We start from the raw sequence: 26,609 nt of genomic DNA, 5'->3' as shown, positions 1-26,609 counted from the left end.
GGGTCTGCAGCCTTAAAGGCCGCATTTTAAGGCCGATTACGTCACAGCGACGCGACGAAGGCTGTCCCAATTCAAAGGCTGCTCGAAATGTGGCCCTCAAATGCGTCCTTCATTTCCCTGAATTTTAAGGACGTGGCGGTGTAGACTTCGTGGCCCAACATATCCCAGAATGCATAGCGCGGCGGTGGGTGTGGATAATTTTGCCGAAAAAAAACGGCGGATGAGGGGCGCCCGAAGAGTAAACTTTAAGTAAGTACTGAATATTATGTCACTTATTTATGTGCAAATGTTTAATAACGAAGAACATTAGTGACATTAGTGACGTTTGTACTAACTTGGTTTTAAAGCCTTTACTTTAAAATATACGCCGTTCAATAGCTGAGCTTAATCTTACAGAGAATGATCAAAGCTCATGTAGAAAGAAACAAACAAATGAACAAAAGATTTTCTCCTTCATTTCTGTCAAACAATGTTGTATGAAACGTTTCCAGCTGTTAGTATCATGGTTGCTAGGCAACCTGGGCAGCGCAACGGAGGCTAGACCGTCCCATTTCACAAGCCTCGCACTTCCGGACTTAGCGGTCTTTAAGTACGCGGCCCTTGAGGATCGTTGAGGCTGCGTACTTTAGGGCTGCAGACCCTGAATTGGGATACAGCCAAGGTGTGAAGACGGGTGTAGGTCACAATCAGCCAGGGTTTCAGGTGAGCTCATTGTGAAACCTAGCCCCACCCTATCATGTGATTTCCTGAGGTCAGATGGCCCAGGGTGTGAGTGGCCATTAAGGCGTCTGGGAAGGGATCTCAAAACTGGATTATAGATGGCAGACAGTTGGTGTCGTAAACCCCCGCCTCTGTTCAAAGATGGTCGCTCACAGTGAACATAAATGGCTTCTTTCACTCCTCTTTCAAACCATCTGTCCTCTCTGTCCAAAATATGAACGTTGGCATCCTCAAAAGAGTGACCTTTGTCCTTTAGATGCAGATGGACTGCCGAGTCTTGTCCTGTGGAGGTGGCTCTTCTATGCTGTGCCATATGTTTATGAAGTGGCTGTTTGGTCTCTCCAATGTAGAGGTCTGGGCATTCCTCGCTACACTGTACAGCATACACCACATTGTTACGTTTGTGTTTTGGCGTTTTGTCTTTCGGGAGAACCAGTTTTTGTCTGAGTGCGTTGCTGGGTCAGAAATGCACTGGGATGTCGTGTCGTTTAAATCTGGGACTCTCCACCATTTGACTCTTAGAACTGAAGAAGCTTCTCGGATGAGAGGTGAAACGTCTTCAAGCAATTTAAAGAAGTCCAGACGCTTTTCTTTCCAAGCTCCTTAGACTACGATGACCTGGATGACTGAGAACTTTCACAGACATATGTATAATCGCACAAAGTGACATGAATTCAGCACAGTGCCCTTAAAAAAGTTTGAAAGATGATCACGATATTCAGCTTCACGCGGTCATGTAATGTATGCAGGAACCCTGTTATGCGTTGTCAGAAGAGAAAGAGCTCAAAGAATCCTGATTAAAAGTTAATATAGATTCAAGATGGCTGCTGGGTGACAAGATTTGTTTTTAGGACTTTGGCTATAATGGAGAAAACATGGACCAGCTGCTTTTCATAGCGGAGACCTATGAATGTGTGAGTTTTTGCACGAACAGTTTATTGATTAATCACAAAGAAAAAACAAACATATTTTAAAAGCATTACTATGATTGCATAATTTAATCCTTAAATGTTCCATCACCTGTAGCTGGCTGCTCTCACCTAAACAGATATATTGCATATTTGCAATCAAGCTGCTGATTTGTGCCGTTTGCTTTCAGCAGCAGTAGCCCAGGTCGCACTTGATGATAGTCCACATAATTTAATCGCTAATAGCTGAACAAGTAGCTACCGCACAGCTGTGTGAAATCCATGATGCTGGTCTTTTTGATGCAGAGAATGATTGTTTATATCACACTGCAGCAGAACTTCTTCAGCTTGTATGGATCGTGTTTTGTCAAAGATATTCTAACGCCTACAGACTGAAAATCAATATTCTTATTTATTCAGAGAATATAAACCTTTAATCACTGATTCACTCTGGATCTTTAAATAATGTTGAAATACATTCAGTTTTTATAGATTTTAGAGACAAAGTAACCCAATTCATGTCACTTCAGATAGACTCATGCATCATCGAGTGTAAAGTGCACAAGTCTTGTCTTTCTTTATTTAGCTGTAATTGATTTAACACTGACAGAGAGCACAGACACAGAAATGGAGTGCCCTTTAACAAAAGTCAAGGCTGGTTTTCTGATTCATTTATCCAATGGTGCAGACGAACTTTGATGTGTATTGCAAGATAATACTCGGCGCTCACATTAAAAGTGGCACTGACAAAGCTTTGCAACTGACTGATACCAATATTTCCATATTTGAATTTTGCCCGCTTTCTCTTCTTGTTTCCCTGTGTCTCTCTCTCACTCACACACACACACACACACACACACACACACACACACACACACACACACACACACACACACACACACACACACAGAAACAGAGAGTGAGAGTCTCACACACATCTACAAACCATGTAATCCTGTCAACAGCTCAGTACCACTGATCCCTCCAGTTCCCAACGCTAAAACAAAATGTAAATATTGGCCCCAAAACATCCCTCAGCAGAGCAGACTCTCAGACAGACAGAGCTTGCTCTGCTCTCTCTCCCCTCGCTCTCACTTTCCATCACAAGCACACGAAGGATGTCTGTAGCAAGTGTGAAGCCTTCAGAAAGATTAGTGCTTTTTGAGATTAAACCAGGACAAGTTTCTGCCCGGTTGTGTTTCTCTAATTCTCAGTCTAATGTGGGAAGATGTAACCTACAATAATAATCAGAGGAGCCCTAGCACCTGATGATAGTGTAATAATTTGTGGAAAACTGGCGAGAGATTGCACTCAGTTCAGCGCTAAAGTTGTGCCATTTACGTGAACTAACAATAAGGTTTTCTGTAGTTTGGTGAAGCAGCGATAAAGACAGTAAGATTCAACAGTGCTTTTGTTGAGTGCCCTGAAAGGCCACGGTTATCTCGACACAATAGGGCTTCTCATGGGTATCCACGGATCTGCCTGACAGTGCAGCCTGTTCCTCACAGTCTCATTAGTGGTATAGCAATATATAGCTGCTGTTATCTGGAGGGGAGTTGTTCTCTGAACAGGCTTCTCCCAGCCAATCAATATCCCCATTGTCTTTCTGATCGCTGAGCGATGCTTTATGTCGCCGTTGTAGTTGAGGTGGCTGCATTGTTTCAAGCTAACTAGATTACTGGGCTTGCCTGAGTTGAAGGAATAGCATGTGTGTCAGACACAGAGAGAGAGAGGTTATTTGTTTTAGGAAAGTTTTTGTTTATTTTTGCTTGAGTCTGTCTGTAAACGCAGCGTTTACTGGAACCCTATGTCAACCTGTCAAACAGGGGAAAAAACGGGACTCCTACAAGAGTCATCGCCATGTCTTTCTCTTCGTTTCTGTCAGCGCTCTCACACATTCGCTGAAAAAGAGACGTCAGGATAATTTAGAAACAGGAAAACACACCAAGTGATTGAAGAGAGTGAGAGAGAGTTATCAAAGCCGAGACGCAGAGAGAGGCTGAGAGGCCAGATTATGCCAGCTGCTTTCCTTTTGGATTCTGCTGTGACACCCGAACGTGCCTGAGCTGCTGACTGAGGTTTGGCTGGAAGGACTCTCTAGCTGTGAAGGGCACAGGGTGTGTGCGTTTGTGTGTGTGGGTGTACGTATTTGTGTGCAAAGCTATCATTTGCTTACAGTCATCACATTGAACCACAAGCTGTGAGCAGATTAGGGTCCATTTATGGCAGCCGCACACCTCTTTTATCTTTTGTTGTTTTTGAAATATTTAAATGCTGGGTGCATGTCTCTGCGACTCTGTGATAGAGCTGCTTAATCATGGCTGACACTGTAATCATTTTGGTCACTACTGAGGTCACGGAGATTTAGTGGCTTCTGAAACATTGTGCATTTGTTTGCATTTTTTCTATACTTGTTGTTCCTCATTGGTTCCCTTGAATAAAAAGTATTCCCAAGCAGATGAATAGGCTTTACCCTTTCTAGTTGACCAAAGACTCTTTTTCTCTTCTTTCAAAGCATCATAGCTGGGAGACTGAGTCTGGGCTCTGAGGTAACAGTCAAAGCCAAGCAAAATTGTGCATTCATGACCAACGCGATTATAGTAATAGAAAAATAGAACAGCAATCTGCAACACAACACCTCTTAAATAAGTTGGGACAGGGCCATGTTTACCACCTTTCAGCATCCCCTCCTGTTTAAACAAGAGACCAGCTGCTGAAACTTTGAGAGAGGTATGCTGTCCCGTTCTGGTCTGATATAGGCAGCAGGACAGAAATACAATATGGATTTTTGCCCATGTCCCTTGCACACACATTTTTTGATGAAGTTATTTAATATAGATGATGAAATATTCAGTATCAACAATTTTAAGTTGAGGAACATTATTTTGAAATTGCTCCAGACCCAGTTTTTTGCAGATGGGTTAATCTCTGCTCATTTTAACCTCTGAGAAACGCTGCCTATCTAATATTCCTTTTTTTTATACTCAATTATTTTACTAACTGTTGCCAATTAACATAATTACTTGAAAAATGCTCCTTCAGCTGTTTCTTTTTGGTACTACTTACTAGAGATGGACCGATCCAATATTACGTATCGGTATCGGTCCGATACTGACCTAAATTACTGGATCGGATATGGGAGAGAAATAAAAAATGTAATCCGATCCGAAGTATCACAAAATCACCTCACAAAACGCGCTGCTTGGCGTAACCCAGCTCAGCGCATCGGAGCAGTATGTGTCACATGATAGAGCGGCTGTTGTCTGCAAGACCTGTGGTGGTCTGGTGGAGCATTTGGAGCCTTGTTGCTTCCAAACCACGGCATTTCGTCTCGGAGAAAACTATCCCAGAAAAGTAAAGCAGGTGCGTAAGTTCATCTCTGAATGTTTGCATAGTATTTCCACGTTAAGCTTAACAACTGATACATGGAGCCACAGCTGGACTGGCCATCGGAGTTCCATATTGAGGTACAGCTACAATGAAAAAAAGACACAAAGCTGGAGTTATTATGTCCTTGCTGCAAAGCTGGCTCTTCTCTCATTCTCTCCCCCTCCCTCCCCTGTTGCTACTTCAATCATGAAACTGATCATTGATCAGCTGATCCGCTTTTCTGTCGCAAGTCCCGTCTTTCTTGTTTATTTATCGCCCACTTCGCGCTAGAAAGAGGAGACCAGCGGATAAACAACAGCAGCACATTTAAGCTTGATAAGCTGTTGTTAGAATTGATTTAATATTAATTTCTAGTGCTGTTTGCTGGAGCCACAGCTAGTGATGGTAAATTTGATTCTTTTTACTGAATCGAGTTTTAATGAGTCACTCACCAAAGTGAATCGGATTTTTGAGTCATTTGATTCACTGAGTCAGTTGACCAGAGAGTGCAAAAAATGTACATTTTCACTCAAACTTAATTTGTTTCTCTTTTCATGTATATCCTACTGCTAAGATGAATGATTCTAAAAGAAAACAACTATTTTATAGAGCAAAAAAAATTCTAAAGGGAACATTTATTTTGTTTATTTTTATTTTATTAGTATTTTCCTTAAATGTGTCAAATATATATTTTCTCATCTAAATGTCCACTGAGCTGTGAGCCAGGGGGCGGTAATGCGCCTTAACATTGGTTGCCAACCAAGAAGAAGAAGAAGCTGTGAGCCAGGAGGGAGGGGGTGAGTGAGTGAGTGATTCGTTCCTGCTATGATTCAGCACAGGAGGGAGGGGGTGAGTAGCTCAAATGTGCTGTTAGCATGTTAGCAGAGCGATGCTACTGTGAACCAAGGAGCTATTGATGTGAGCTTCTACTCAGGGTTTTTTTTCTTCCAGTTCAGAACAGAAATGTTTTTGTTAAGAAACTGGATGTTGTGTTTTTCTCCACAATTTTAATTATAAGCTAGATATATTTCTACTAATGAAATTAGTTTGTTTACAGCAACAGGGATGAGTCAGTGAGTCAGTTGGGCTTGTGAATCATGATTCATGAGTCAGTAAAGTGATTCTCGAGTATTGAACGATTCGTTCATGATTCATCAGCATTACCTCGATTAAGCATCACGGGGTGGAGGGTGGTATCCTATTTTTTATTTTTTTTTTGCATAACTAAACTATAGGGTTTGCAACCCTATTAGTTATGTTGTTCAATATTTATGCTAAGTACTCTTTAAAATACCAGAATAGGGAGGATGGTGTAGGTTTAAGTTAGTTAGATTGATCGGTGTAGCTGAACTAGAAAATATTTTGGGTGCTGTGTATTTTATGCATACAGGTATAACAGAATAGTTTTAGTGTTTTGTTTTTTTAAAACTTGAGTATGAACTTATACAAAATGCAGCAAGATATTTATAAAAAAAAAACAGTTGTATTGATTACAAAATACACTATATCGGATTCATATCGGTATCGGCAGATATCCAAATTTATGATATCGGTATCGGACATAAAAAGTGGTATCGTGCCATCTCTACTACTTACTTTTCCAGCCTTTTTATTCTCCCTGTCCCAACTTTTTCTGAGGTGTTCTGCTGCCATCAAATTCAAGAGCTGTTATTTTTCATGAAATAGTCAAATGTTTCATTTGAAACATTTAAGCATGTTTTCTGTGGTCTGTTGTGAATAAAATATGGATTTACTGGATTTACATTTTACGTAGCGCCTCAACTTATTTGGAATTAGGGTTGCAAAGTTAAAAAACAAAAGAATGTATATTTTTTAATTGTGATCATCAAACCTGAAGATAACCTGAATACGGGCAGTGCAAGTTTCCATCATGATGTACCTCACTAAGAAGTGAACCGCTTTCATAATCCTGAAAATCCAGTGTTAACCCTGAAATTACCTGTAAAAAAACTAAATTTGGTACTTGTTTTTTTTCTGGTTATAAGCAATTATAAGCCTTTTGTTTCCTGTTGAGCTATGGTAGTGATAAGTTTAATAAATGAGAGTCAGCTTGGCGTCAAGTAGACTTTATTTCCATTTATATACAGAGATTGTTTGGGTTTTTGTTTGTTTGTTTGATTTTAATTAGGATATAGCTTACATAAACATGCACACACTGTCAGATGAGGAAAAGTTTCTTGTCTTCTGTGTATTCCTTGTGTCTAATAGGTCTGTGTGTGTGTGACTTTTTGGACTTGTTTTCGGGCTGTTTATCCTTTCACCTCCCTTTGCCTCGCTGACAGCTTACCAATGTATGACCTCAGCCTTTTGATGAAAGTTTTGGAATAATGAGGCCAAAGTGGACAGTTACAAAGGAAATGCTACTAAAAAAACATAAAAATAATGAGAGATTTTTTTTCCCTGAGGCCACTCTCTTTTTTGTCTAAAATCCAAGCCTTTGTCTTCTATATATATTGTACTGTATATCTCAAAGGACTCATATCTCACATTATGCTGTTTAGCTTCTTTTGCTGTTGTGTCACAAAACATAAGAATTAAGTGAAAAGTGAATTAATCACTTTTGTGATTAAATTATGAGACATGAGTCATGTAAGACTTTGATATAAAACATAAACATTTACTCTTGGGGACATATTTTTTTTCCCTTCCTATATGGCTTTTTTCCTTTCTTTGTAACATTCAAGTTGCCCTTGTTTTCTGATAATGCCTTTGCAAGCTCTGTATCGTTCATGAAATCATGTTTTCTTCTTCTTTGAGGAGGTAGCTCCCATTGACTTTTACACAGTGTGAAAAACATTTCCCATCCCAGTAAACATGAACCCAGAATTTGATTCTTATCAGAGTTTCTGTTTTACTACTTCTTCGTGCCAGAGTTCAGTACGTTTCCTGCCAATCATCCGCAGGAGGAAAAAGAAGTGTTTTGCCATCACAGAATTTTTTATCACTTTCATGTCTTCACTTTTAAAGTATACAGAAGAGAAACAGGAGAAAAAAGTTGCCTTTTAAAGACTTATATGTCTCATACAAGGAATTTGTCATGAAAGTGGTCATTTTTGCACTTTTAATGCGACATAAAACTAATAAAATATGATCAAACAGCATGTCGCTTGAGAGAAATGCAAAACCCAACACTTTCATGTCTGTTTTCATATTTGTCAAGATTAGGCAGATGATACATGTTTAAGATTTGGAATTGAGTGCAATGCTATGTTGTGTTACACATTCATAAGTGAGTGATAAGGCCACATGGGTTTTCTGGCTGGGAAATTGTTGATATTCAAGTTTCTTTCATTGCAAATTTGGGTAAAAATCATTATAAATGTATCATATGCGATGATATATCATGCTTATTTAGATACACTAAAGGTGGATTTGTGTGTTTATGACATTATGCAGTGTTTAAAAGCTGCAGTGGAAAAAAAACTGCTTTGAACCACTAATAAACAATATAGTAAGAAATTTAGTTGTTAATTATGAGACACTTAATAGATGCGTGCACACATTAACAAAGCATGCAATCCTGTCAACAGCTCAGCAGCACAGATTCTTAAGTCATAAACTGACTGCAAATATTGGCTTCAGAAATAAACCTCAATGGAGAAGTATGCAAACTGACCAACCTCCATTTCTTCCCCATCTTTCTTTCTTTTTGTGCAGATGGAGGAGGAATATTAATTTTTATGGAAATGTTTTTAAGCCTTAAAGACAAAAACAAATCCAGGAGCTATGTTAATCAGCAGAAAGTGTGTGTGTGTGTGTGTGTGTGTGTGTGTGTGTGTGTGTGTGTGTGTGTGTGTGTGTGTGTGTGTGTGTGTGTGTGTTTTAATTCAAAATAACATTTGACAACATCTGTGACAACAAAAATTCAAAAATTTAAATTCTAGATACTCTTCAAAAATTCTTGAAAGAGTAGTTGTCAAACAGCTAACAGATCATCTGCAGAGGAATGGCTTATTTGAAGAGTTTCAGTCGGGTTTCAGAGCTCATCACAGCACAGAAACAGCTTTAGTGAAGGTTACAAATGATCTTCTTATGGCCTCTGACAGTGGACTCATCTCTGTGCTTGTCCTGCTAGACCTCAGCGCAGCGTTCGATATTGTTGACCATAATATTCTATTAGAACAATTAGAGCATTCTGTGTGTATTACAGGTACTGCGCTGCAGTGGTTTGTAACATATCTATCTAATAGAGTCCAATTTGTTCATGTAAATGGAGAGTACTCTTTACACAATAAGGCACAGGTGTCGAACTCCAGGCCTCGAGGGCTGGTGTCCTGCAGGTTTTAGATGTGTCCTTGATCCAACACAGCTGATTTAAAATGGCTAAGTTACCTCCTAAACATGTCTTGAAGTTCTCCAGAAGCCTGGAAATGAACTAATCATTTGATTCAGGTGTGTTGAAACAGGGTGAGATCTAAAGCCTGCAGGACACCAGCCCTCGAGGCCTGGAGTTCGACACCCCTGCACTAAGGTTAATTATGGAGTTCCACAGGGTTCTGTGCTAGGACCAATTCTGTTTACATGCTTCCCTTAGGCAGTATCATCAGAAGGCATAGCATACATTTTCACTGCTATGCAGATGACATCTAACTTTATCTATCCATGAAACCAAAAATACACACCAATTTGTTAAACTGCAGGAATGTCTCATAAAGACCTTGATGACTTCAAATTTTCTGCATTTAAATTCAGATCAAACTGAGGTTTTTGTACTCGGCCTTAAAAATCTTAGAAATATGGTATCTAACCAGATTCTTACTCTGGTTGGCATTACTTTGGCCTCCAGTAACACTGTGAGGAACCTTGGAGTCATTATTGACCAGGATATGTCCTTCAATGCACATATCAGTTTTCAGGCCCCTCTTCTGTGGAACCAGCTTCCAGTTTAGATTCAAGAAACTTGTCAAAATGACAAGGGGCTGTTTCTAGGGAAGAATGTTTCTGGAATGACACATTACTTTTTTCCAAAATAAATCACACTACACTATAAACTGGGGAGTCTGAGCTCCATTTGTTGTATCCTGCTCTGAATGTATAGGCCGTATAGAGGGTGAATGTAGCATCCACATCTGAAATTGATGTAGAAATGTATAAAAGCTGTACTTTCTAATGAGAGAACACTTCCCTGATGACTTTAAATTCCTCAAATTCTTGTTTTAAGTTTTATTTAATGTAACATAAGGTTCATTTTGTAAAACATGGTCCTCGTTTGATTTAAAAAGGAGGACAAAGCTGTGGTCTTCAAAATCCTGTTTCAAAACAATGAAAACACAAATGGTAAAACTTTGAGGCCTCACAGTGTGACCTCGATAGCTCATGTGCCACTCACATTTCTGCAATGACCTTTTTATATTGCTACTGTATTAAGTGCAGGGTTATGTATTTTTCATGTTACAGGATTGAACACCTGAGCCTGAACATGGCCATGCAGCTGCTGGTGGGCGTCCCTCTAGAAATGGTCCACGGTGCCCTGAGAATTGGACTGGTCTATGTGTGTGGTGTGTTAGCAGGTAGGTGTGTGGCTTCACTGTCTCTCTGCTACCCAGGGACAAAAACGCAAACAGACATGGCGGGGTTTGCCCTTTCAGCTCCGTCGTTGTTCCATCTGCTTGTTTTATGCATTTAATCACCTATCAGATTTCATCGTGTGTTGGTGGATACTGGTCAGGGAGAGAATTGTGCATATGTGTGTGGCATGTTCAGGACAGATGGTCTTCTGTTTCTGTCCTCCTACCAGACATGGTGGGATGCAGGGGGTTCTCAGAGCCCCTATTTAAGCCCCCGCGTCCTCCATATTCATTCAGTAAAGGGCAGAGCAAAGAGAGTCATCTCACATAAAGCTCAATCAGAGAAACACACACAGTAATAATGAAATCGGGGGGGATGAAGAAAGAGAAACGTGATGAATTCTTAAACGCTAATAACACAGAGTCTGAAGAGGAGAGCCGGGATATGAGAAATGCAGAAATGGATGTGAAGCAGAGCTGGGCGAGAATTAGGAGAGGAACTACAAATGAGAAAGCAAAAGCGGACACAGCTTTGAACAAAATGTCACTGCTCCCTTCCTACTCCCCTATCAACCTCAAGCACTGGTGCAATTTGAGTGTTCAGGCCCGTTCAGCTGAGACAAAGCATGTGCATGTGTGAGCTCATAAGCACTGTTTTTCTTCACTGAATCTGTGATCTCCAGCACAGTGATCAACCCCAGTGCTGTTTTCCTGTTTTTTTCCCCCCCATTTTTTTTGGTACCCTGGGGTGTCATTTTTAGCAAAACAACTGGAGTGGAAATATTGGGCTACTTTTTGAGACGAGACTTAGAAACATGATGCCTCGTGGCGGGAAATGAGGGTTTTTACTGATAGACTGAAAAAAAAAAAGATCGTGTGATATGAATCGCAGCCGTTGAGGTTTTGTTTAATATTCATGAACATTTCTCTCTACACGTCTGCGAGCCCCCATTGTGTGTAAGAGAGTGTGTGTCTGTGCGTGCACGCACAAGGGTCACTGACAAACACCCCTGGGGATACCAGCTGCGGCGGCCTGTAGCATTAACCTCACAGTGAAATGAGGACGGAGCACATAAGTCACTCACACTTACATATGCACACAGACACACACACACACACACAAATATCTGTTAATTAGATATCGACCACCAAGAGGAAGAGGGGAGTTGCAGTGTGGTTGTGCCGGCTGCCATGTTTGCGTTTCTTGTGTCTGACTGAGCTCAGCAGGTAAAATTGGGCAGCAGAAAGACTCAAACCAAAATCTGCAATATTTGACAAGAACCGGATGTTTGTGTATGTGTCACATATACAGCACATGTATTGTGTAGACTGTAGATTTATGATTATCTTTAACAGAAACTTTCTAATAGTAAACAGTAAATTAAATTTTAAAAAAGGAAGTTTTCACTGAGGTTTAATGTTTAGTTTTTGCCCCTTTTGGCCTAAATTATATTAATCTTTTACATTAAATTGCCAGAAGTGTTTCCTTACTATCTGTTCTCACTTACTTACTTTTATTTGCACTGTTGTGGATCCTACTCAGAGGTGCCTGTAGTTTTTTTAACATGAATGAACCTGTTTGTGGAGTATTTGTAAATGATTTCAAACATATGTGTAAAGGATCTTTAAAAGAATTACTGTGAGCTTTTTATTCTTTACACTAGATGCTTTTATCAGTGTAATAAATCAAATATAAGGCCGGCTTTAGATTGTTTTTTTGTCTTTCAAACAGTCGAGGTCATTGGAGGGGCACAATTTGAACTTGTGCACAGGGACACATGGCCATAAACATCTATGAGGTCACCAAGCTCTGGACCTCAATTTCTATGTATTTATTTACTTTTAAAACGGTACAATAAAAATTGACATGAATCAGCGTTTGAGACTTAAGGTGGATTTTACTCTGAAGAGACTCTAGTGAATTATGGCCTGCAATATAGCGCCTCATGCATAACTCATTAGGAATAATAATTGACTGGTTTAGATATGAGGAGTTAATCAAAGGCACAATAGCCACAGCCACTGAGCAAGTAATTTTTTTCTCTCATGATATTTTCATTTGAAGTGAAGGAATAATTGACTATTTTTATTCTAATTTCTATTCTTCTTTTGCATTGTTTAATTTCTCATTGCTACAATGACAATAAAGTTTCTGAGTCTGTTTCAATTCAATTCAATATAGACATACATGTGTATACAAAAGTGTTTTCAGTTTTTCTATTTTTGGTTTTGTTTGTATCACAACTCTACGACCAATTCTCTTCAGAACAACAGAGTGTACAATTTTAACAAGCTTTAAATCAATATTTGGTAAGACCACCTTTATTTATTTAGTGCTTGCTCATAGTGGGTCGTTGGATTGTTGAGGTTTTCTTTGTTTTCTCGGTTATATTGTGTTACAATATAAAGCATCTTGAGGCAACTGTTGTTGTAATTTGTACTGAACTGAATTGAACTGAATTGAATTCTTCCACGTAGTCTGGCCTCTCTTAGAAAAGCTTTCTTGCAAGTTTCTTTAAGTACTCTGGAGGAACAGTTCTCCAGATTTTTTGAGGAACACGTGATAGCTCTATATCTTTGTTTCTTCTCTGTTCTGTCATGGGATCATCTCTGTCAAGATGACACACTGCTTCCATAAATGTTGAGGTCTGGGTTCTGGGGAGGCAAATATAATGAATATTAACAAAAAACTTTGAATTCCCTACATGTTTTGTTTGATTTGAGGCCATTTAAACATTTTAGCTTAATCCTTATATATTAAGGGACAAACAGCTACTCTGTTGCTGCATAATGACACTATTAGGTTACTGTGTGAGGAAATATTGCATCAAACAGAAAAGGGCTCAGCTGGCACATACAGAGGTTAAGGCATAGTTCAGAGGTCAAGTAATGACTCAGAAAAGGGTGTCTGACCCTCTAGGGCTCACACACACTCTGACACTTTAATGGAAACATTCATAGCTCCCCTTATGGAAAACAGACAAGAAGTGGCTTTTCAGAGCAAAGGATATAAGACAGGTGCAGCAGTGGACAATGATAACTAAGGCTCAGACGAGACAAAACAGACACACAGACAATAAAGCAGCTACACAAAGTCAAAGACCTGACTATGGGCACATGGGGGTCATCTACAAAGGGCACACACATAAAACACTACTGTAAAGGCTCGGTATATTCAGTTGGCTCAACATGCAGCCAAGCTGTTGATTTTTCTCATTATGAGCACTGATGTGCGTTATTATTTCTCCTCATGTATCTGGCTGTTTCGCTGCAGTTTGGAAGAAGAGCCAAGAAAAATGAGCTGCCACTTTCAACTGTAAAATCTACGGGCCTCCTGGGGCCTGCTGAATGACTATGAGAGACCGTGTCCTTGTCTGTGTGTGTGTTTGTGTGTGTGAGATTATGTGCACACAGAAGCACACTGCTAAAATAATGTTATTAAACCAAGGTAATTACAGAGATGGAGGTCACCCTGCAGAAACACACTTCCAAAACACAGGAACTAGAAGGTGGAGTTGCTCTTTGTGTGTGTGTGTGTGTGTTTGTTTGTGTGTGTGTGTGTGTGTGTGTGTGTGTGTGTGTGTGCGCGCGCGCGCGCATGCACGTGAAAGAGAGGGAAAGAGAGATCTGTTAGGGTAGGAATCTGATTATCTTGTTTTTTAATTGTTCTTTTTTTATTTGTTCTTTTTTGTTTGTTAGTTTGGGTGCCAGTGTTTAAAAGTAAAGGATTAGATATGGTAAATGGCCTGTATTTGTATAGCGCTTTTACTAGTCCCACCTAGGGACCCCAAAGCGCTTTACACACCCAGTCATCCACCCATTCACACACTGGTGGAGGCAAGCTACAGTTGTAGCCACAGCTGCCCTGGGGCAGACTGACAGAAGCGAGGCTGCCATATCGCGCCATCGGCCCTTCTGGCCATCACCAGTAGGCGGTAGGTGAAGTGTCTTGCCCAAGGACACAACGACCGAGACTGTCCGAGCCGGGGCTCAAACCGGCAACCTTCCGATTACAAGGCGAACTCCCAACTCTTGAGCCACGATCGCCCCCGATATTTTTGAGTGGCAGATTATGGTAGTTCATTTTTCAACAGAATCCCATTCTTGTCTTATAAAGGATTCTAGCGGCTAAATAGTGGGTCATCGTCACTGTGTTTTTCATTTCATGATGTACCAAGTGTGTATATGTGATGGACTGCAGGCAGGCCAGTAGCCAGACTCTTCTAATACAATACCATGCTGTTGTAATAGATGTCATGTGTGGTTTAGTATTACATTGCTAAAATATGCAAGATCTTCTCTGAAAAAGATGAATTTCCAGATGTGCAAGCTGCCACATCTGTTCTCCTATAAAATCAGAGATATAGGCTTCTGAACAGAGCGGTGATAACAAGCTGGTCCATCTCCTCTTTAGTCTGAACGATGGCATCCATGTTTTCTAAAAAGAATGTCACATTTTTGTTGGTTTCTACTTTGCTTCAATGCATTTTTAATGACCTTTAGCCCAAACAGGACGGTGACTTTTCTGGATCATGTTACATATGGCTTCTTTTTTGCATGCGAGAGCTTGAACCTGTATTTGTGGATAGTATAACATTTGTGGAAATTACTGGAAGTAATTCTTGAGTCCATGCAGTGATTTCAGTGACACAATATTTCATGTTTTTCATGCATTGCCCCATGCTTTTCCCATCAAATACCAATGTTTGGCCTTATCCATTGTGGACAGAGATTTCTCCAGATTTTTGATGATATTATGTACTGTAGATGATGAGATATTCAAAATCTTCACAATTTCATGTTGAGGGGCATCAATCTAAAGTTGTTCAACAAACTAGCTTCTCTTAGATGCTCCTTTTATTTTTTTTTTATTTTTTATTCACATTTTACAACATTTTTGGAATAAGGCATGTATGAATGATAAAGTATGGTGTAATAAATTCTGTACACGAAGGAGAAATAGCTTTAGGCAGAAAACGAAGTAAAACTGAGCATTGATTAAACCAGGTTTTAACATTAATTTAAACATTATGGGATTGGCCAAAGGTGCAGAATTATAGAAAATATCCAGTTCAAGAGTTTCCATTCCATTTTAAAAATTTAATTTGAATTTATTGGTACCAGTACCAGACATTAAAAAAAATCGAATCTTCATCTATAGAAAGTTAATAAAGCATCTGTATCAAAATCAAGATGGTGAAGAGAAACGGTGGAGAATAACCCCATTAGATTTTCTATGCGTTTGAGTATATGATGCACATTTTATTGTGTATTGCTTAAAGGAGAAATATGTAATATGCATCCATATTCGTACTTTGAGAACAAGAGTGGAAGAACATAGAGTGAATGTGAGAATATTTATCTGCATCTCCTTGTGCTCTCTTTCATAGTGTGGGCAGTTGTGTGTTATGTACTTTGCATCAATACAGTAAACATTCAGTGCCAAAAAGTGAAGGAAAGGAAAAGAGAAGCAAAGTGTAAATGAAGAAAGGAAATGAGTGAGAGGAAAGGGACGATAACAGATACTGTAAGTGTTTGGACATTTGAATAGCCCAGCTAAACATGTCTGCCTTTTTTGTTTCCTTTTATTCCATCTCTTGTAAAGTGAGTGCTGTGAGAACAAATGTGTCTCACCCTCTGAATGTCCGCATGTTTAAACTTTGCTATGCGTGATTGGATCTTTTGTGTATGCAATGAATTGCCACCAGTTGCACAAAAGAGAGCAGCTCCTTGCTGCTGCCCAATTTGCTTGGATTGCTTTTGTCTTACATTAAATTATAGCGTGTGCTGTTACGGTATGAGTAAGCCTCAGTTCACGGAGGTCTGTATATAATACACCCACATTAAATAGCTAATAGCAAAGCTGCCTTTATGCTATTCACAATAGATATTCAGTACACGAATGGTCACAGCTTGTGTGAAAGCAGTTTAAATTAGACATATTGTCAGAGTATTTCCTCCTGAATAAATTAAAACTCAAGACTGAAATATGTGACACAAAAATAAAGAAAGTCTTGTACCATGTAGCATTCTGTCATATTATAGAAAGTTTGCAGCATATGTACAGTTTGGTCCATTTCTAAGATGACATAATGTTTGTAATTTTGAGTAATTGGACAAAACTAACATAATTTCAAATATAAAGATTTTTTAAGTACTTCGATGAAACTCCTTTATAATCAATGACTTCCTGAAGTCTAGAGCCCATGGACATCACCAGATGCTGTTTCCTTCCTTGAGGACTTATCCCAAGCCTTTACTGCAGCCACCCTCGCTTGTTTGTCAGACTTTCTAACTTCAGTTTTCTATCTTCAACTTAAAACCATGCTCTTTTGGGTTGAGATCAGGTGACTGACTTGATTTTATTTCTTTGTCTTGAAACACTTATGGATTGCTTTTGCTTTTGGGTCATTATCCATTTGTGCTCTGTAGCTCAATCAGCGTTGCAGCATTTGGCTGAGTAGATGATATAGGCCTCTACACATTAGAATCCATCTTCCTGCTTCTATCAGCAGTCACATCAGAAACACTAGTTAGCTGGTTTCTATTGGCAGGTATACATGCACAAACCATAACATTGCCTCCACCATGTTTAACAAATAATGTCTGGTATGTTTTGGATCATGAACTGTTCCGCTTCCACCACCAGCTCAGTTTTCATCTGTCCAAATATTTTTTTTTCCAGAACTGTGCAGGGCTCTTTTAGAAAGTCTAATATGATCTTCCTGCTCTTGAGTGTAACCAGTAGTTTGCGATATATTCTGTCGTTACAGTACATTGGTAGTGGTTGTTTACCAATCAGAAGGTTGGTAGATCGATCCCCGGCTTCTCCAGTTCCCATGTCAAAGCATCCTTGGGCAAGAGCTGCCCTCAGCGTGTGCACTGTTAGATAAGACGCTTAGTCATAGATGGGTTAAAACACTGTATGAATGTTTGTGACTGACTGGATGAGACTTGCAGTAGTAAGTGCTCAAATTGAGTAGAAAGAGGCTATAAGTACCAGTTATTTACACTCATGAAAGTGTTTTGATTGTAGACCTTGACAATCTCTCTAGAAGGAAACAATTCTGCAATCATCAACTTTTCAGGCCTTTTGCTGTTGCTGAGCTGGTCAGTGCAGTTGCTGGCATTAGATTGTTATATCTAACCAGATGCTAAAAAGTGTAGAATGCACTCTGCACAGACACTGTTTATGCTCCCATATGTCATGTTTATTCAGGGCTCTTTGTGCAACAACCCACAGTCTGGTCAGCGCTGGTCTCAGCTTTTCCAACAACCAGTTCTCTCGTCTAAAAGGGGGAAAAAGACCATCATCAGTCCAAACGCCACCAGCTGTGTTCTCACCTGCCTCCCCAGCACCGCCCCATTGAGCTCACTGCACCGCTCCTCCCTTGCAGCTGAGCCAGGGACCACACCTCCACCACAAGAAGCAACAGCATGCACATACCTATGATTCAAAGTGGCAACTTTAAAATAGTTTTTAAAGGGAGGATTTATAGATATGAAAAAATTTGTAAAAAAAAAAAAAAAAAAAAAGCCTCTCGTATAGTTTTCTCAAGGTAAAGGAACAGAGGCTACAGAGACCAAAACATTTAGACTGTAGACATGTTTCTTTTTGCTTTGAACTTGGGAGTCTGTGGGGGTCTGACTGAGTTGCTTTTGAAGCCGTCCTCAAGTGGCCTTTTGGGTAATTGCAGTTTTTTGTGCTTTCACACTGACCCCAGAGGTTGCCGGTGATACAGTCAGTGGTTTGGTTAAGTTTGTCTTTCCTCTAGTAATAAAGTAGTTTTTGTGACTGCCTGCTTAAAAGCTGAGATTCAAAGTACTTTTTTTTTTTCAACAGAAAGTATATAATTGATAGATTTGTTAAATAGAGTTAAACTGAATTAATCCTAAGGAAAGTCAGGGAGTTGAATCTCTTGAATGTTTTCTTAGGTGTGGTTGAATGAAATCCTATATATTTCACTATTTTGGATACTTGTCTAATTTCAGCTTTTAAATATCCCCTAGGCTTTGATCATTACTTCAAATTTCAGTGGCAGCTTTAAAAAAGAAAGAAAACCCCCAGCGTTTTTTTTTTTTTTTTTTTTTTTTAAACAAAGGTTTTAACCAAGATTGACTGAAAAGATAATTCTTCAATGAATTATCAGACAGTAAAATGATGGCATCATTTATTTATAAGTTTTCACTGACATGTGGCCTTTATCATCACTGCAGGGTCTCTGGCCGTGTCTGTCACGGATATGACGGCTCCGGTGGTTGGCTCGTCTGGAGGAGTCTACGCACTGGTCTCTGCACATTTAGCCAATGTAGTAATGGTAAGTCTTCCATTTACATGCACATGCTATGTGTGTGCACATGTGTATCAGTGATTACCACATCACTCAGTGTTCCTGTCTCTACACATCATTGTCGTATCATCAAAGTAGCCTACAGTGGCCCCTCGACAGGTGCCGCTTTATCTACAGATGCCATACATTCCTCACCGTCAGTTTTCTCCCATTCCTTCAAAGATCAGAAAAGCATCTGAGCGTGTGCACATGTTTACGTGACAGAGTGCGAATAAAATGCATCCCATCTCAATGCACTCTGCTGTCCTTTGACTTCTATGCCTACTCTGTTTGGTCTAACCCATTCAGCAGGTCATTAGACACATGTAGCAAATATCAGTCAAGGTGAACCTCTATTATGTGCAGTGGGGTTCTCATTATGTATCCTGCCACATCCTTCACAGCATTCTTGAGGTCAGTATGGAGGAGTTTGTGTTCCTCCTCTCCATTGAAATCTTATTATCTAACACAGCAAGAACAGACTGGGGGTCAGAGTGTCTCTGGAGCCTTTAAAATTGATGCGAATTCAGACAAAGGGCACAATCTAAGGTCATTTCAGGTAGTCATGCATGTCTGTTTGTGTGTGTGTGTGTGAGTGTGTATGTAAGGAGGACTTTCTCTTCCAGCTGAGTTTGTTCTGTCTTTATCATCAGAAATGTGTTTCATTATGATTTCTCCACTCTCTCTCTCTTTCTCTTCTTTGCAGAATTGGTCAGGAATGAAGTGTCAGTTTAAGTTATTTCGGATGGCCATGGCTCTGGTTTGCAGTAAGTCTGAATAAATATGCCGCACTCCCACTCTTAACACTTCTTGTTCAACAGAAAAGTTTTGCTGTGTTACTACTTCAGCACCAGAAATTAATTATGTCAAAACAAACGTTCCTGTTCTTGAAAAAAAAGTGTTTATTTTCTCCAAATGCTACAATAATAAGCTTTCTGGCTTTGGAGCTTCAGCACATGAAGGATTTCTCGCTGCTAAGACACTATGATTGTTGTGATGCACTGCAATGGGGTGATGTAAGCAAACTGCATTGCAAGGCTAGATGGGATTCCAGGCAACCCAGATCTGACAAGTTCAAAGTGATTTTCTCCAAAAACAGAAAACAACAACTAAACAAGCAGCGAATCAAAAACTGTAGTCGTGCCAGATTCACTGAAATTAAACTAAATTTCCTCTGTTGCTCGTAACCTTTGACACACTCCATCCAAATAGCTGGGTGAGTTGCTTCCAGTCAGTCTTAAATCAAATAAAAATCCTCCCTCTTTCTGTTACTATCCTGCCACATAAACGCAGTAGCAAAATATGTCTGTGAAACCCCAAGAGGGAAAGTTGCACTAATATTGACTTTGAGTGTGTAACATGCTCATCCACTTGATTTGCATAATCCTGGCTATTGAAGCTGAAGCCTCGTAATAACTTTGCATAAAACTTCAGAATGTAATTTTGCAGTAGCACAAGGACTGTCGAATGTTTCACCCCCAGTTCCACTAGAAGGTTGTTAGGAGCAGATCATATCAAATACACAAGAGAAAGGATGAGAGCAATTGAAACTTGTATAACAAAGGTTCACTGTTGCTTTATGTCTTATTTTAAGAAATCTCGACATCCTTCTTTTTTTTATCATAGCTCATCTACCTCAAAGTCAGGACTGTTTATTTTTAATAAAGTGCTGCTGTTTTCACCTACATGCTCACATCTCGCTGCCATTATGTCTTCCTTTCTCCTTTCTGTCCACAGTGAGTGTAGAGTTTGGTCGAGCAGTATGGCTCCGGTTCTACCCTCCGGCCTTTCCTCCATGCCCGAATCCCAGCTTTGTAGCTCACCTGGGAGGAGTGGTGGTCGGCCTGACGCTTGGTGTGGTTGTTCTGCAGAACTATGAGCAGCGGCTCCAGGAGCAGTCCCTGTTTTGGATATTTTTCTGTGTCTACACCTTGTTTGTGCTCTGCGCTGTTTTCTGGAACATTTTTGCCTACAGCCTGCTTGATGTGCGACTGCCCCCACCACCATGAGTTGCTTATTAGAGGCACAGAAGACACTGTATCCCTTTTATTCCTCCCTTGGTAGACGCCTGACCGCCCGGCTGGATGAGTCACCCGGGCCTTCACTAACCGAGCCTCATCTTGAGGCAGTCAGTGTTGTCTGACAACCGCTTTACTCATACATCCAGTGCTCCGATGCAATGATACTTGGCATGCAGAAGCCCTCTGTGTTACACTAAACTTTTTTGGACACGTGTGCTACGTTTTCTGGTTAAGCCTTACATTGGCTCACACTCACCATACAAGCTAATCTCCACTCGTTCTTTGTCTCCATGTCTGCTGGATGTTGGTGTCAAGAGTATCAACCAGTGGGACAGAAGGCAGAAGCAGACCTGTCTGCATGGCCTGACCTTCTCTGCCTCTTTTCCCTCGATCCAATGGTGCCTATTCATGGAGACATCAGCCGGATGAAAGTATTTCTGCACAATTGCCTGTAGTGTAGGGTGACAGCAGTAAAATCCTACAACCATTTTCTGAAGGGAGAAGTCTCTGAAACTCCTCTAAATGAAGGAGAGTATATCAGAACTTAGTCTAAGCTGGTGTTTTGACATCATTACAAGCACCCCATGAGCATGAAAGGATATAACAGGCAACAGGATAGTCAATCTTCCCCAAGTTTCACAGGAAACGGAGGAGTGTGTAGGCACAGTTTACCTTTAGAGGTTATTATGAATTTACCGTTTGAAGGAGACTGTGGGTTCAGGGTTCAGTCAATTTGTGTTCGGCACAATTTCAACCTCAAACTTGTGTCTTTCGTGTGTTTGTGTGTGCGAAAAGAAAAGAAGCGGAAGTGCCATTCAGGCTTTTTGCTTAAAAAAATATGCCAAAACATTGTTAATAGCAGCAAGAGCACAGCCCGTAACAAGTGTTGCTTTTTTTGACGTGAAATAGGTCTAATTTTTTCAGTTGAATGCTATATTTTCTCTAACAAATGTTTTACTGACACCAAGAAGAGTAAAGTTATTTTCGTTTTAAGTAGTTTTTGCAAAGGTGAAAATAAAAATCTGCAAAGAGTTAAAAGAAGTTTATTTATTGAAATGTAATAAATACACACAGCAGTAAAGACATCCGGGCCATTCTGAATACATCTTTTTTTTCTTTTTCCTCATTACCAAATGTAGACAAACACACATGCCTGACCTCGAATACATCTGGGCTGGGGTTGTTTCCCTCTCAGTTCAGGATCAACTGGGCGAAGAAATCAATGGTCTCTCATTAGTTCCTGACACAACTTAATTTGTCAGTTGATTGAACCGAGACAGAAAGCGACCCCAGCCCCAAGCTGTAAGTCTTAAACTGTACTGTATTCTAACCTCATGTTACACTGGTAACTGCTTGGCACAAACATAATGTAATTACATACAGATTAATATTTTAACATGTGTTTGCTGTTGATTTTTTAAAAAAAGATTGTGATATTGGTATGTTGTGTAAATCGTCTGGTCGGTCTGCATTGTGATATGTTAGCTATATACTATATGTGTCCTATTTAAAGATTGATTATTAATGGCCTGGGATTGTATATAATAAGGGCTATGGCACAAAACTGAATGAGGGGCAAATCACTACTATTTTAACATTGTGCATATTTTCTAGATTTGATATGTAAATACTGGAGTGCATTAAACAGTTTTATACAGAAACAAATACTGATGTATTGGATTTTTGCAATCTCTGTGATAGACTGACAACCTGACCAGAGTGGACCCCGCCTCTCGCTCTGTAACACCTGAGACAAGCCCCAGTCCACCTCTGACCCTGAACTAGAAAAGTGGTTAAGATGACGTATGGCTTGATTTTGCCCTCTTCTATACCAGTTTTTTTAATGATGCTGTTTGTCCATCTGTCACACAATTTTACAATAATATATTTTAGCAATGTAGAATCTGAATGTGCCCAACAATAAGTGTACTGTTCACCTTTGTTGTGAGAGTTTGGACACATGCATGCCTTTGTTATTGTTTTTCCATTTGCTCGGGGTGGCTCCAACTCTCTGTTACTACTGCATCCTGACAGCAGGTCATAGCACTTTCTCAAATAATTTAAGCCAAGAAATATCTTGACCAAATAAATTTGTTTCATACATGGATACACACACACACACACACACACACACCGGACTGATCAAATAAAATCATTTCAAATATTTTAATCAAAGATTGAAACACAAAATGCCAAAACATTTGGCAGTTGGATTAAAGGAGGAGGAAATGAAGTGCAGACCAGCAGGTCTTCTTTCAGCTGCATCTTCTTTTGGCTGCTCCTGTTAGAGCAGGGGTAGGGAACTCCAGGCCCCGAGAGCCGGTGTCCTGCAGGTTTTAGATCTCACCCTGGGTCAACACACCTGAATCAAATGATTTGTTCATTACCAGCCTCTGGAGAACTTCAAGACATGTTGAGGAGGTAATTTAGCCATTTAAATCAGCTGTGCTGGATCAAGGATGCATCTAAAACCTGCATTAGAGATTAACTCATCATCTGCCTCCATCTCACCCTGTCCCAAGGGTCTTCCTCTGTCACACCAACCTTCTGCATCTCCTCCATCACTCCATCGATGAACCTCACCTGTGGTCTTTGTATCCGCATGTCTGATTTGGCAAAGATTTTACGCCGGATGCTCTTCCTGACATAGTCCTGCCCTTTTATCTGGGTGTAGGACTGACACACTATCCATCCATCCATCCATCCATCCTGGGGAAAGAACAGTTCAAATAAATTAAAAATTACCATGACATTCATGCCTATGATGATTGTATTTAAACAACTTTCTTTGGAAACATTAATGTCAGCTGATTCAGTATCAAGGAAGGAAGGACAGAGGATATTGTCCAATATCAAAGAAAAAAGTGCTCAAACTAAGCAGCTTTAAAACAGGATTATGTGTAAAATGTAAACTTAAAAGTTGGAGGAAGCGATTATAGGGCCATACAGAGAGTAGAGAGCTGGGGTAAGAGCCTTTGTGGAAAAAAAGCAGATGTCAGAGTGATCAATGAAATGTGTGAGAATACAAGAATCAGCTATAATTCATTCAGAGAAGGGACCCCTTAAGCTGTCACTGAACATCTTCTCTGTCTAGCCGGTACAACCATGGAGTAGCAGTTTTGAAGGCCTACGATGGAAAAATTCATTATGCAGCCAAGGAAAGCCGCCTCAGTTGTGTTTCCCCTTCATAAATCTTCCCTTTCAGAGGTAATCATTCACCTTGATGAAGAAAACGAGAGGCCGCAGGAAAGGAAAATCTGTCAGGAAACATTTGTTGCATCTCAACATTTATGCAGCCTGCTGCGAGAAACACTTGTTACTTATTTATCCTTGTTTAAACATGAAGGTGCACACAGAGACAAGTACAAAGTACACTTAAAGGACCAAAAGTAATGAGGGGTGACAAAAATATCACTATTACATTGCAGTGGGTCAGTCTGGACTTGATTTTAAATACTGGGTATTGTAATACATTAAAATTGTCAATCTTGTTACACCTTATTTTCCTGTGTTTGGGTTGATTACCTAACGGTTACTAAACCTCTCAAATATATGTATATTTGGCTCTAAATTGTAATGGACCATAAGCGTAATCGACACTGTATGTTGGTACAGATAGAGTAACAATCGAACGTTCTCTAATGAGAGCGTTTCCTAATGAAATGTATATATAAACCATTACTAACAGCTGTTCTGGAAAGCCTTTCCACCCAATTTCCACAGCCTGAAACCCCCAATGTACTGTTCTTGAAGTACTATCGCCACCTAGTGGACAAAACAAGTTGTGCGCCGTTCTATTTCATCTATCAGTGTTACTTGAGCTTCCAGCTTCACCGGTCAAAAATCTGTCAATTTCTTGTAAATGTGATCTATCAGGATGCCTTGGAGGGAATTTATTACATCTGGGACAAAAATCTGCCGCGTCCACAATATGGGTTCAAATTTAATGCAAAATATATTTTTAGTTATAACTAAGTTGGAAATTCAGAGAGATATCAAATACATGACATGGCATTACATTTTGAATCTGAAGGGCTGAAGACACTGTTGGCGACTGGACTGAAAGTGGAAAAAATCTGTGAATGATGGAAAATTTCTCTGACATTAAATCCTCTGTGTCTTTTGCGCATGTAAGTAAACTCTTGTGATAATTAACTTTTATAAATTATTTGTAAGATAAGTGATGAATGTTTAGCTGGATAAAAGTTCATATTCATTCATAGTTCACAGATTCTTGTTAGGTCTCATCAAAATGTAAATAGTTTTAGTGCATTTAACTGTGGACATGTATTTTTACTTCATTTTTGAACTTTTTAGGCTAAGGAAATCGCATACCTACATGCACATACCCCAGCAAAATGCGGCACATCTTGCTACAAACCCCTTTTGAACTTAAAAAGACAAACAACAACAACAAAAATCCAAGGAGCTGACAGGAGAAAAAAATGCTGCTGTGTGGGGAGGTATTTGCTGGAAAGGAGCTCAAGAAAGTGTCGACACTTTTAATGGCCAGACAGGACTTGGAAAGCTTTGTAAAAGCAGTGAAAAACAGTTTGACACTATGTGCGAGGAGACTGACAGAAAACTGAAAGAAAAGGAGAAGTAAGGTTGGATCTTAAAAGAAAATCTGAGCATCCAGCCGAGTGAGAGTGAGAAGGTCAAAAAACACCAAGCGACAGAGTGCAAACAAGGCAATGAGGTGAAGCTGTCACTAAACACAACAGTAAAGCTGGCAGGGGAGGGGGGGTGACCATTGAGTTTAAAACTCTGTAGGAACACTGTGGAAAAACTTCATCCAAGACAGCTGAATTTTCAAACTTGAAATGATGGCACTGGTAGAAAAACATTTGGCCAAGCTGAAAACAATTAAGCCGAAACACCACCAGAGCAAAACTGAATGCCAGAAAAAATTCAAAGCTTTGGAGGACTGTCTCAGATGTGAGCTGGCAGCAAGAAAGAAAGAAAGAAAGAAAGAAAGAGAAAAGGCTTCAGAAACAGAGAAGAGACAATAAAGAGAAGCAGCTTTCCATGGTGAGGAGTTTGTCAACATGGTGAGAAAGCTGGAGGAGGAGATCAGGCTCACGAGCCATGCAAAACGCTGAGCTAATGCCATTTTACCTGATCGTTTGAGTTACATGATAATATGATGGATTGTAAGATTTTTTTTCTTTTCAAAATGAAAATAAAATGCTTTGTGTGTCTTTTTGGGAGCTTACCTTAAAAACTGACGAAGGCAAAGCCGAGATGAAAAGAGAGAAGGCTAGAAATGGAAGTAGTAGATAAACAGAAGAGATTAAGAAAGCATGAACATAAAGGGAAAAAAGTTGAAGAAAGAGCAACATAACAGGAATGCAAAAAGAGAAAAAGAAACAGAACAAAAAATAAGGAGAGATATAAACGAAAAGAAGGAGGAAAGCAGAAAGACAGAAAAGTAAGTCTCTCTTCCTAAACCTCATTTCCCTTTTACTTAGTAACTGCAGTTAGGTCCATATATATTTGGACAGAGACAAATGTTTATTTTATAATTTTGGTTCTGCACATTACCACAAAGAATTTTAAATGAAACCACTCAGATGCAGTTAAAGTGCAGACTTTCAGCTTTAAGGGTTGAACAAGAGATTGCTGCCAATGACAGCCTGACGTCTTGAACTCATGGACATCACCACATGCTGTGTTTTCTCCTTTTTAACACTGTCAGGCCTTTACTGCAGCAGCTTGTTTGTGGGCCTTTCT

The 26,609-nt window shown here is 39.8% G+C and overlaps 1 protein-coding gene across 2 annotated transcripts in view; it reads left to right on the top strand.

Moving 5' to 3' along the window:
* The window catches only part of rhbdl3 (rhomboid, veinlet-like 3 (Drosophila)), a 73,668-nt gene extending 51,127 nt beyond the window's left edge, over nucleotides 1-22,541 (top strand). For both annotated transcript variants that reach the window (XM_084931003.1, XM_084931002.1), the window contains 4 exons: nucleotides 10,416-10,528; nucleotides 18,743-18,843; nucleotides 19,562-19,622; nucleotides 20,593-22,541. In XM_084931003.1, coding sequence (XP_084787129.1) covers nucleotides 10,416-10,528; nucleotides 18,743-18,843; nucleotides 19,562-19,622; nucleotides 20,593-20,864 — 547 coding nt within the window. In that variant the 3' untranslated portion in view covers nucleotides 20,865-22,541. The remainder of the gene's footprint in view (nucleotides 1-10,415; nucleotides 10,529-18,742; nucleotides 18,844-19,561; nucleotides 19,623-20,592) is intronic.
* The last annotated feature ends 4,068 nt before the right edge of the window (nucleotides 22,542-26,609 follow it).

Source organism: Perissodus microlepis, chromosome 6 (assembly GCF_051167445.1).
Source record: "Perissodus microlepis isolate ML-2025 ecotype Zambia chromosome 6, ASM5116744v1, whole genome shotgun sequence".
Classification (NCBI taxonomy): Eukaryota; Metazoa; Chordata; class Actinopteri; order Cichliformes; family Cichlidae; genus Perissodus; species Perissodus microlepis.
This window is presented reverse-complemented; position numbering and strand designations above follow the sequence as displayed.